Below are 12,181 nucleotides of genomic sequence, written 5' to 3'. Positions count from 1 at the left end.
CCAGGACTGCCGCACCACAGGACTGTGACCAAGCTGCCAGAGCACTCCGACCGTGCACCAAGACAAGGGCTGAGAAGGAGAGTGTGGAAGTGGAAAGAGAACAGCTTGGGAAAGACCAAGAACTGGTGCTCCCTGGCAGTGCTGCTGTGCCAGGGCTGTTTTTCCTCTGCACCTCTGCACCAGGGTACTCCATCTGCAGCTTTACAAAGGTCTCAGGGGAAGAATCTTAGAAAAAAGTCGCTGCAGGGTCCTTTATTTTGTTTAAACACACAGAGAGCATGGATCCTCATTTACACAGTCCGTGGATCACAAAAAACAGGTGGATACTGAAACAGAAGCGTGATGAAGAACGACACTTTTTTGTGGACAACATTATTACAACTAAGAAAAGCTAAAAACAAAGTACCAAAGACAGTCTCAGCCTATAATGAGTTACAAGTGCAATGAGATTTGCAGAAGAAGATGGGCAGTTTATTGCTGCTTAAAAGCATCCAGTCATAAGTTTCTTCAGGGAACCCTTGAGCTCCAGGTTCCTCATGCTGTAGATGAGGGGGTTCACTGCTGGAGGCACGACTGAGTACAGAAGTGATACCACCAGATATAGAACTGGAGAGGAGATGGAGGGGGGCTTCAGGTATGCAAATATGCCAGTGCTGACATACAGGGAGACCACGGCCAGGTGAGGGAGGCACGTGGAAAAGGCTTTGTGCCGTCCCTGCTCAGAAGGGATCCTCAGCACGGCCCTGAAGATCTGCACATAGGACATCACAAGGAAAACTAAACACCCAAAGGCAAAACAGGCACTAACCACAAGGACCCCAACTTCTCTGAGGTAGGCATGTGAGCAGGAGAGCTTGAGGATCTGGGGGATTTCACAGGAGAACTGGTCCAAAGCATTGCCTTGGCAGAGGGGTAGGGAAAATGTATTGGCCGTGTGCAGGACGGAGTTGAGAAACCCAGTGTCCCAGGCAGCTGCTGCCATGTGGACACAAGCTCTGCTGCCCAGGAGGGTCCCGTTGTGCAGGGGTTTGCAGACGGCAATGTAGCGGTCATAGGCCATGACAGTGAGAAGATACAATTCTGCTATGATAAAAAAGGTTAACAGAAAGAGCTGGGCAGCACATCCCAAGTAGGAGATGGCCCTGGTGTCCCACAGGGAATTGTCTAGGGCTTTGGGGAGAGTGGTGGAGATGGAGGCCAGGTCGAGAAGGGAGAGGTTGAGGAGGAAGAAATACATGGGGGTGTGGAGGCGGTGGTCACAGGCTACGGTGGTGATGATGAGGCCATTGCCCAGGAGGGCAGCCAGGTAGATGCCCAGGAAGAGCCAGAAGATCAGGAGCTGCAGCTCCCGTGTGTCTGTGAATGCCAGGAGGAGGAACTGGGTGATGGAGCTGCCGTTGCACATCTGGTCCTGCTGGGCATCAGCACTGTCCATGAAGGAAAAGGCAGTCAAATGTTGAGATTAGACTACTATGAACAAAATCAATGCCATTTTCCCTTGTGCTCTGCTGTGTCGGAGAGGAGACCAGGGGCTTGCTCTGGAGAAGGTGTCTGGCATGGCAGGGGATGGCAGGGAGGCGCCTGAATCCTCCTTCCCCCAGCATTTCTGGGAGCAGCTCCCCTCTCACTCCCTGCCCATATCTGCTGCCTGGAGCTGTCAGTGCTAGGAGCTGTTTCTCTGTGCCCACATCTCCTCCCTGTCAGTGCTCACAGACTCCATCCAACCCACTGTGTGCTCAGCTCTGCCCTGCAGACCCCTCCCGGCAGCAAGGCACTGCCCAGGGGCATCTCTGTGTGTGCAGGGGCTCAGGAACAGCTCAGAGAAGTCCTAACCAGAACCGCAGTCTCAGTGCCTTCTCCAGAGTGGAGAAATAAATTCCCATCTCTCACTGCCCACCCAGCCCTCAATTTCCTCAGAAATGCCTTAGAAATGATCTGGAGCTAGGAGCAGCCTTGAGCCACGCAACACCCTCTCAACAGCAGAAGGACCCTGCCCTGCCAGGGGTCACTCCTTCCACCCACAGCTTCTCCCCACATCACCATGGGCAGCTCCCCGGGCAGGCTGAGTGCTGACCCTGGCAGGCAGAACAGTCCCTGCCCCAGCACACAGCCCCTGGGGTGCAGGGACCCTGCTCTGAAGGACGGCCCTGGGCACCCCTGGCTGCACACCCACCTTCACACTTCTGAAGCCGTCACCAGGAGAAGGGAAACGTCATGCCCTGTGCCTCTGATGGTGCAGCAGGGAAGCCCCGCTCTGGAACACATCCTCCTCCTCTATGCTAGAGAACCACTGAGAGCCCTCTTGACAGATTGCATAAGCTGGGGTTATGTGCCAGCTTTAGGAGATCTTTCCAGGAACCACAGCTGTGTTGCCCTGCAGCCAGAGACTTACTGTGTCAAGGGCTGTGAACATTTCTCCCACAGTGAACACTCAGCTCTCCTCCCACTCCAGATTGCCTTCTCTCTCTGCCTCACTCCTCTCCCCCTCAGTGCCTGCAGGCAGTGCCCTCAGCCCTGCTGCGCTTTGCAGAGGAGCTGCTCCTGGGCAGAGCTGTCTCTCTGCAGGGCTGCCCGCTTGCCAGGAGCTCCCTCCATCCCAGGAGCCCAGCCCAGCTCAGCAGCAGAGGCCCGGCCCAAGGCAGCACTTTCTCTGCCCCTCTGGGCTCCCTCCAGGTGTCCCTGGGGCTCCAGGGGAACCTGATGTGAAACAGGCTGAAGCAACCACTGGTGTTCCCTCCCTCAGCTGGGGAGAGAGACTTACTCCCACCAGTGTAATTTCTCTTACCAGAGACAGAGTTCGGTCCTATAATCATGTTTTCTTGTCCCATCATTAGGCAGGACACCCAGGCAGCGACAGGGAGGGATCTCTTTTACCCCTGCTGAGGGAAGGGTTTCAGCAGAGTCAACTGAGGCATCTCATCCTGGGTCTGTGGTCCTGGGGCTAGAAGGGGTCTCAGCTCCCTCCCTTGCAGACCACAACCCCCAGGAGCTGGGATTCCTCTTGCATAGTTCAGGTGTGCACAAAACAGGCACCTGCATGTGAGCTTCTTGTCTCAGCTCCCATGCTAATTACTGGAGATGGAGACCAGGAGTGAGCTGTTCAGACACAAACACCTGGTGACATTTGAGGTGCCAGAGGTGACCAAGATGCATGCTGGTCACTGTGAGCTGTAATGGAGCAGTCCATAGAGACAGGGCAGCATCTGGGGGCATCACCTTGGGGGCTGGTGGGAAATTCCATTGTCCAGGTAAATTGACAGCAGATGCCCACATGTAGGACACCTGAACCTGTAACTGTTCCTTATGTCCAGGGCAGCCTATAGAGGTCTTCAGCTGACCAACTGCAGTCACGTGGCCCAAGGAGAGCTAAGTCTCTCTTTCTCTTCTCCACCAGTTGTGTTATGTACATCTCCTTTGGCAGTTGTCTCATGTGCATCCCTCCATTGTCTGACCTAATTCAGGACAGCTGAATCTTAATTTAATAGCCAAATACAGGCCTGTAGAGCTCTGTGAGATGCCAGGATGCTCCAGCCCAACTGCATGCAGCTGACATGGACAGCACAGGGCCTATCCAGGAACCCCCTCCCCATTCAGTCTCATTGTGTGACAGGCACCACCCAGGGCATCTCAGACAGATTCGGTGCCTTTGGGCCAATGTCTGAATCCCACCACTGCACTGACGTGAGGTCTGTCCCTTCTCTCTCCAGCAGATGCTGGGCAGTGCATGAATACCAAGCACATCACACCAGGGTCCCCACTCGTGTGCATTCCCTCTCAAGCTCTGCTGGTTCTTCTCTCCATCATCACAGGATATCCACACCCAAGGGCACTCTCAACATCATCTCTTCCTTCCTGTGATTCACCTCCACCACAAGCCCTCAGAGGCTGCAGAGACACCACAGACAGCAAACCCCTCTCCTGCTCAGACTGAACAGCTCTGTTTCTCTTTGGCCTTGGAGAGAGCAGGGTTTGCCACCTTTGTGGGCACCTCATTTCTTCTTCACTTTGCCATCTGCTCTCCACTCCAGCATGTCTCTGCTCTGAAGCAAAGCCTTTGCACACTTGAGGTCTTGGGCACTTGGTAGCAGGTTTCCCTCTTGCAAGTCTGCTCTCAGCCCAAAGGTGCCTCAGCTGCGGTGCTGCAGCCCAGCCATGCACCCATGCCCTCAGCCTGGGGCACAGGCAGGAGGAGCTGGAGCTCTGCATGCAATCCCTTCATCCCACTTGGAGGGAATAACAGCTGAGGTGTGTTGGGACAGCTGACATGATTGGGGTGCTGTGATGGGTGGGTAGAGGATCATCAGGAGAGACAGGCCAGAAGGATGAGGAGGGAGGTGTCCCCAGTGTGAAGGAGCTGCTTAGATGTGTGAAGTTCCTCTGTGGGATGAACAAACTGGGTGAGCCCTTGCGGGTGAGGGTCAGAGGAGACTGGTAAGGGTGACATTGTGGTGGGAGACAAAGAAGTCATGGAAGTCCCCCTGTGGACTTTCATTACCCTGGCATTCAGTGGAAGGAGACCACAACAGCCCGGAGGTTTTTGGAGGGGTTTGGGACACAGCTTGGGACACAGGTCTCCATAGTGCAACTGCCAGATTGGCCAAAAATGTTGATACTCATCTGCATCTGTTACTCTCAAAGAAGGTAGAGCTGGTGATGGATGTGAAAACCAGTGTCAGCGTTGGCTGTCGTGACCATGCAAGAGTGGGGTGTCACCTCCCAGGGGGAAGGAGAACAGAAGAGTGCAGATGCTAGCCCTCAGAGCAGCAGACTTTGGCCTGGTCTTGTGACTTTCAGTGCGGGATCCCCTAGGAGCGGCTCAGAAGAGCAGCAGAGCTCAGTACAGCTGGTCTGCAAGGACAGTGTCTTTCAGTTCCGAGAGTGTGCAGACCAAGAGTCAGGAAAACAAGCAGAGATCTCAAGACAGAAGCGTGGGGAACCAGCAGACTCATGGGGGAAGCTGCATAGGAAAAAGGCAGCATACACGAGGTGGATGCAAGGATTGAAACAAAGGAGGAATTCAGAAATATGGTTGGTTTTAGGAAAGCCAGAGCTCCCGTAGAGTTGACACTTGCAAGGGAGTTCAAGGGCACAATGTTACCACTTCAGGAACAGTTAAAGAAGAAATGAAGATAACGTGTGGCCACTGCTGAATTGAGTTAGGTAGGTTAGATAGGTGCGAGGCCCTCTTGGCCTTTGTCTTCACCAGCAAGGTCTCCTGGTTCCGTGTGCCTAAGAGGCAGAACCCCAGGTGGAATCCAGCAGTGGATGGAGATCAAGTCAGGGGTTACTTAGGTAATGTCAGCCCTTAATAGTCCCTTGGACCAGATGGGATGAATCCAAGGCTGTGGCTGTTGAGAGACCAGGCCGATGTCACAGCAGGGCTGCTCTGCTACATTTTGGAAGGCCATCATGACTGGAGAAAGCCAAAGGCAAATCTTGCATACATCTTCTAAAAAGGCCCAAGGGCTGAGCAGGGGAGTTACAGGCTGCAGCGACAGAGGCCAGGGGCTGCGTGGCTGGGCAGCAGCTCTGTGGAGAAGGCTCTGGTGGTCCTTGAGTTTCCTTAGGCAAAACATGAGCCAGCAGAGGATCCTGGGCTGTGTGAGCAGGGCCACAGCCAGAAGAAGTGATTCTCCCCCTCTGCTCGGCACTTTTTACACCGCATCCAGAATCCTTGCCCAGGTTTAGAGCCTGTGCAATGACAGTGAGACATGGGCAAAGAGGAGCCACTTCACTGGAGGGCCACTAAGATGGCAATCCTTCCATTACCCTTCAAGTGTTTGTGTGATTTCCCCAACAATACCAGTATCTGCAACAACAACAACAAAAGCACTGATCTGCCTGAATATAAATACCTGCAGTGGAGCAGTCTGCATCCATGGTAGCCACTTTGGGCAATGCCAATTGAATCAGTATTTGCAATATAGGGCATGATACCCCATCCAGAAGTACATATCTAAAGCGGTTGAGAAGAAGGGCTGTTGTGGTTTAACTGGGCAGGCAGCTAACACCACACAGCTGTTTGCTCACTCCCCTCCCCGCAGTGGGATAGGGGAGAGAATTGGGTAAAAACATAAAAACCATGGTTTGAGACAAAGACAGTTTAATAGGACAGCAGAGGAAGATAAGATAATAATAATAATAGTAGTAGTAGTAGTAGTAGTAGTAGTAGTAGAATACTATATAAAACAAGTGATGCACAATGCAATTGCTCACCACCCACTGACTGATGCCCAGCCCGTCCCTCAGCAACGATCTCTGCCCCCCAGCAGACTCCCTCCAGTTTATATACTGAGCATGACGTCATATGGTATGGAACAGGCTTTTGGCCAGGTTGGCTCAGCTGTCCTGGCTGTGCTCCCTCCCAGCTTCTTGTGCACCTGGCAGAGCATGGGAAGCTGAAAACTCCTTGACTAACGTAAGGACTACTTAGCCACAGCTAAAACGTCAGTGTGTTCTCAGCATTATTCTCATCCTAAATCCAAAACACAGCACTCTGCCAGCTACTAGGAAGAAAATTAACTCTAATCCAGCTGAAACCAGGAGACTTGGGTACTGTTTACTTAATTGCTAAAAGAGAGGGAGATGGAGGGATCTCAGAGCTTCCAGGTTCCTGTAGAAGATTTCAGGCCTCCAAGAAAGGAGCTGAAGATAACAGTTTTCAACCAGCATAGACTTTAGATCATTTCACGTGTGAGGGATCTGCTCCCCCATTTCAATCATTGGCACCCAGAAACCTCACCTGCTTTGCCTTCCTCTCCTCCCAAAGCCTGACCAAGGGATGGGAGGAAAGGCAGCCAAAAGAGTGTAGGCCTCTGTGAATCAGCTGGGGTCTGGCACTTGGAGGGCCATGGTGTCATTCCCTTGTACGCCCCATAAAGAATCAAGCTGGGAAGTGAGTCTGCAAGTCTGACTCAACAAGGTCCATGGACAGGCAAGGCTGTGTCTATGGCCGTGTCTGGAGACCTGTACACCTACAGCATAGATCAAGCTGGGCATAAATGTTCTCCAGGGCCCATGGACAGAGGTGGGGGTGGAAGCCGCAGGTAATGCTGGTCAGGGCTGTGAAGGTCTATGGGTGCTCTCAGGGCCCTGACAATGCCCCCATGGGATCCCACCTGCCAGTGCCCACAGGAGGCCAAATTCTCATTCCGTGATTCACAGGGTCTGCTCTCTGCTCCTCTCCTTCCCCATGTCCCTGGGGATCTGGAGACCACAGTCTCATGGCCACTGCAGCCTTCAGGTCTTCACATGCCTGACCAGCTCTTCCTCTTTTGGGAGTACTAGACCCAGGTGAGCAGAAGAGTGGGTGGCCCATTCAGAAGCTGACCAACACACAAGGCACCATCTAACCTGTAACATGTCCCATAGAGACCCTCCATATATCTGAGCTGCTCTCACATCACACAAGGCATCCCCCGCTTCTCATCTCCCCTCTCACTCTCTCCTCAAGACGCTGTATCTCCAGCAACCACAAAAGCCATGGGAGCTGTCCTTCCCCACCTCACCTCTTATTCCACTGATGTCACAGCTCCGTGATGGCACACGGGGCTCCTGCTCTCTGTGCCCCACGCTGTGGGCTTGGTGCCCATTTGGGCTGCAGCACCTCAGATGTGGCACCAGGGCCCAGGGCAGACTTGTCACATGGAAACCTGGTCCCCAGAGATGGGAGCCCGTGTGTGGCAAGGCTTGGCTTCCCAGCAGAGGCATGCTGGAGTGGGTGGCAGGTGGTGCCATAATGATGGATGAGGTTCCCCCCCCCGAGAGCAAAAGCTGCAGTCCCCAAGGGCAGAGAGCAAGAGGCCTGGGCTGTGCAGGCCTGGCAGGAGAGGGCTTTGCTGTGCCAGGTGACTCTGCAGCACCGTGGGGCCTGTGCCAGAGGTGGAGCTGATCTGCAAGAAGGACAAGGTGCTGCTGAGAAAGTCCCTGGGGGAGGGCAGCCTGTGATCCAGCCACACTGTGGACATCATGTTGGGGGCTGACTGGACAGATGATAGCAGCTCTGCAGAGAAGGACCTTGGCGTCCCAGAGGAGAAGCAGCTGAGTATGAGCCATCAATGCACCCCCGTGGCAAAGGCCAACAGCCTCCTGGGCTGCATTAGGAAAAGCCTTGCTGGCAGATGGAGGGAGGTGACCCTTCACTTCTTCTCAGTAACTGGTGAGGCCCCATCTGGAGTGCTGCGTCCAGTGCTGGGCTTCCAGTAAAAAAAACTTGTTGACTTACTTACTGCAGGAAGTCCGACAAAGGGCCACAAAGGTTGTTTAAAGGACTGCAGCATCTTTCATAGGGGGAAAGGCTGAGAGATGTGGGACTGTTCAGTCTGGAGAAAAAAGCATGGAGGGATCTTATTAATGTATAGAAAATTCCATCTGAAGCCAAGAAAGCACTTTTTGACAGTGAGGGTGATCAAACACTGGAACAGGTTGCCCAGAGAGGCTGTAGATTCTCCATCCACGGAGGTATTCCCAACCCAGCTAGACAAGGTCCTGAGCAACCTGCTCTAGCTGACCCTTTCTCACCTTGGGTGTTGAACTACATGATTTCCAGACGTCCCTTCCAAGCTCAGCATTTTTCATGATTCTGTCAGTATAAAGGAGAAAAGTGAGACAGAAAGAAAGGAACACCACCTAGCCTTGACTGCAAATACAGTGGGATCCCATGGAGAGGACCGACACTGGAGCAGGGGAGACGTGTGAGGAGGAAGGAGCAGCAGAGATGTTCTTTACTGACTTTTAACCCCCTCTTCACCATCCCCTCTGCTCTTCTTGGGCCTGGGGTGGGTAGAAGAATTGGGAACAATGGAGTAATTTGAGCCTGGGAGAAAGTGTGAGGGGAATGGTCTTTAAAATTTTTGCCATTGTTTCTCACAATCCAAATCTTTTTTAATTGGCAATAAATCAAATTGATCCTCGGGAAGTGAACAGGTCTTTGCCTGGGACAGAAATTGGAAATTGGAAAAGACCCTTAAGATCATCAAGTCCAACCGTTAACCTAACACTGCCAAGTCCACCACTAAACCATGTCCCTAAGCACCACGTCTACCTCCAGGGATGGGGACTCAACCACTTCCCTGGGCAGCCTGTTCCAGTGCCTGACTACTCTTTCAGTGAAGAAGTTTTTCCTAATATATCCAACCTAAACCTCCCCTGGCACAACTTGAGGCCGTTTCCTCTTGTCCTATCACTTGTTACTTGGGAGAAGAGACCAACCCCCACCTCACTATAACCATGCAGCAAAAGTCCCTGCTCAGGGCTGGGGTGTATGGCCAGAGATGGAAATGGCCGGTGTGCAGCACTGATCTGGGACAGTTCTCCCAGGGAAGCTTTCCCAGCATCTCCAGGGAACATGGCACAGACCTGGCCCCTCTCTTCTGCACCTTTGGTGCCTTGCCTCCTTCACCATGATGCCTGACTCTGCACTGTCAGCACCCTGCTGGGGGCCCCCACTCTGCACACTCACACAGCTTAGCTCTACACTGGGGCTTTCCTCTCCCGGGCACTTCCCAGCCCAGCCCAGCCCCTCCCCAGCTCTCCCCACCTCCCCTGCCCTCTCCCCAGCCCAGCAGAGCAGCCCAGCCTGGGCTGGCCCCACGGCAGTGCCCACCGCAGGGTGCTGCAGAGCTCTGGGCACTCTCCCCACAGCCCCAGCCCCTCTGAAGGGCACAGCAGCTCCTGGGGGGCAGAGAGGGGGGTTCAGGCTCCGCATCATCCCCACTCCTCAGAAGAGCACAGCAGTCCTAACCCTGGGCCTCCTCAGGCAGCTCCCGAATCTCTCCAGTCTCCCCTCCCTCTGGATTCTGAGTCCCCACTGACTCCCATGGCACTGCAGAGTCCTTGTTTATGGATACATCGATTTAGTGCTTTAATTTTGGAGGACTTCACCATTGAGGGTGTTTCACCTTCTGAGCCTCCATTCATTCCAACCCCAGGGAAAGTGGTGAGTCCCCTCTCCTCTCCTCTCCTCTCCTCTCCTCTCCTCTCCTCTCCTCTCCTCTCCTCTCCTCTCCTCTCCTCTCCTCTCCTCTCCTCTCCTCTCCTCTCCTCTCCTCTCCTCTCCTCTCCTCTCCTCTCCTCTCCTCTCCTCTCCTCTCCTCTCCTCTCTAAATTCATTTCCAGGGAGTCTGGTATATGCCATCAGTCCTGTCATACATGAAGAAACCTGAGGAGAGAATGGGGAGCTCATGGACCATCACCCCCGCTATTGGAAACCGAGACGAGAACTTTTAGATTCAGAACATTTGGTCCCATGGAATTCAATAGTACCATGAGCTTAACCCCAAAAACATTGAGAACAGAAGGAGAACAGACTCTTTAATACACCAATTCCTCAGACAAATTTTTGGAAACAACTTTGGAGGAAGAGCCCAGCCTTCAGTCTCTGGACCAGGGAGATTCCATTTTATTGAAGAGCTGCTATTGGGCATGCCACATCTGGCACAGTGTTGTGCAAGAGTCACCACCAATAAGATCAAGCCTCAAGACAAGTAGTATGAACCCAGCAAATTCTCTATAATCAGGATTATCACGAGAGAAAAAAGCACACTCGTGGCCTAAGATAAACTCTGGGAAATATGCAGAGAAAGGGAGGCAGGTTATTGTTGGTGAAACAGCGTCCATTGGACCAGTTTCCATAGGGCATCCTTGAGCTCCTGGTTCCTCATGCTGTAGATGAGGGGGTTCACTGCTGGAGGCACCACGGTGTACAGCACTGCCACCACTAAGTCAAGAATTGGGGAGGAAATGGAGGGGGGCTTCAGGTAGGCAAACATGGCAGTGCTGACAAAGAGGGAGACCACGGCCAGGTGGGGGAGGCACGTGGAAAAGGCTTTGTGCCGTCCCTGCTCAGAGGGGATCCTCAGCACGGCCCTGAAGATCTGCACATAGGACACCACAAGGAAAACAAAACACCCAAAGACTAAACAGGCACTAACCACAAGAAGCCCCACTTCCCTGAGGTAGGCATGTGAGCAGGAGAGCTTGAGGATGTGGGGGATTTCACAGAAGAACTGGTCCAGGACATTGCCTTGGCAGAGGGGTAGGGAAAATGTATTGGCAGTGTGCAGCACAGCATTGAGAAACCCAGTGCCCCAGGCAGCTGCTGCCATGTGGACACAAGCTCTGCTGCCCAGGAGGGTCCCGTAGTGCAGGGGTTTGCAGATGGCCACGTAGCGGTCATAGGCCATGATAGTAAGCAGAGAATACTCTGATGTGATAAAGAGGAGAAAGAAAAAGAGCTGTGCAGCACATCCCAAGTAGGAGATGGCCCTGGTGTCCCACAGGGAATTGGCCATGGAGTTTGGGAGAGTGGCGGAGATGGAGCCCAAGTCAATGAGGGAGAGGTTGAGGAGGAAGAAGTACATGGGGGTGTGGAGGCGGTGGTCGCAGGCTATGGCAGTGATGATGAGGCCGTTGGCCAGGAGGGCAGCCAGGTAGATGTCCAGGAAGAGCCAGAAGTGCAAGAGCTGCAGGTCCCGCGTGTCTGCGAATGCCAGGAGGAGGAACTGAGTGATGGAGCTGCTGTTGGACATTTTCCCTTTCTAGGCATGTGGACCTGTTCAAGGAGGAAAGTAAGTTAGCAGAGACTTCTCTGAGAAAATCAAAGCCATTTTCCATAGACTCTGCTCCTGCTGCACACACCCCTTTTTCATTTTCCAGGAGACCTTCTTCAGCTCCGTGGCTGGAGCTCTGGTTGGTGCTGGCAGAATGTGCCATGAGGAGCAGGGCCCTTGCCCACTATTTGCTGAGGAGTCAGCCCTGCTCTGCAGCAGTGGGGTCATGGGAACGGTGGGGGCAGGGGCAAGTGCAGGTGTCCAACTTTGTCAGATGAAACCACACCTAACACAGAAGGGCCTGTCAGCATCTGTACTGCCAGTGCCAAGGAACTGGCATAGCAGAAGGCAGTTTGAGAGGCTTGGGGTTTTTTACAGCTCCCACCATCTCCACAGGGATTGTCCTGGGATGTCAAAAACCCTCCGCATTTCTGCTGCTCTCACGGAGAACAGAGTGAGCCCTGCGAGGCAAAACGATTGCCTGTGGCTCAGTGCAGTGAGGGCATCTGGTCACTCCCTCTGTCTCGTCCCCAGCTGCCTTGGGCTTGCACCTTCCTGAGATGGAGGGCAAGCACACTCTTATGTTACGCAGCCAGACACTGCTGAGAGCAGAGGGATCCAGTGCAGACTAC

The 12,181-nt window shown here is 53.4% G+C and overlaps 2 protein-coding genes across 2 annotated transcripts; both read right to left on the bottom strand.

Moving 5' to 3' along the window:
• Positions 1-481: 481 nt before the first annotated feature.
• On the bottom strand, positions 482-1,237 carry LOC309603287 (olfactory receptor 14C36-like; the record flags this gene model as incomplete). Its single annotated transcript, XM_082338170.1, has 1 exon — positions 482-1,237. The coding sequence occupies one exon, from the start codon at positions 1,235-1,237 to the stop codon at positions 482-484; it is 756 nt and encodes a 251-aa protein (XP_082194296.1).
• Positions 1,238-10,592: 9,355 nt separating this feature from the next.
• LOC309603286 (olfactory receptor 14J1-like) lies at positions 10,593-11,528 on the bottom strand (the record flags this gene model as incomplete). Its single annotated transcript, XM_082338169.1, has 1 exon — positions 10,593-11,528. One exon carries the CDS (start codon positions 11,526-11,528, stop codon positions 10,593-10,595), a length of 936 nt encoding a protein of 311 aa, XP_082194295.1.
• Positions 11,529-12,181: the final 653 nt, after the last annotated feature.

Source organism: Platalea leucorodia (assembly GCF_965183815.1).
Source record: "Platalea leucorodia genome assembly, contig: HAP1_HAP1_SCAFFOLD_46, whole genome shotgun sequence".
NCBI lineage: Eukaryota > Metazoa > Chordata > Aves > Pelecaniformes > Threskiornithidae > Platalea > Platalea leucorodia.
Note: the sequence above shows the minus strand (reverse complement) of the source record. Positions and strands in the feature narration are given on the sequence as shown.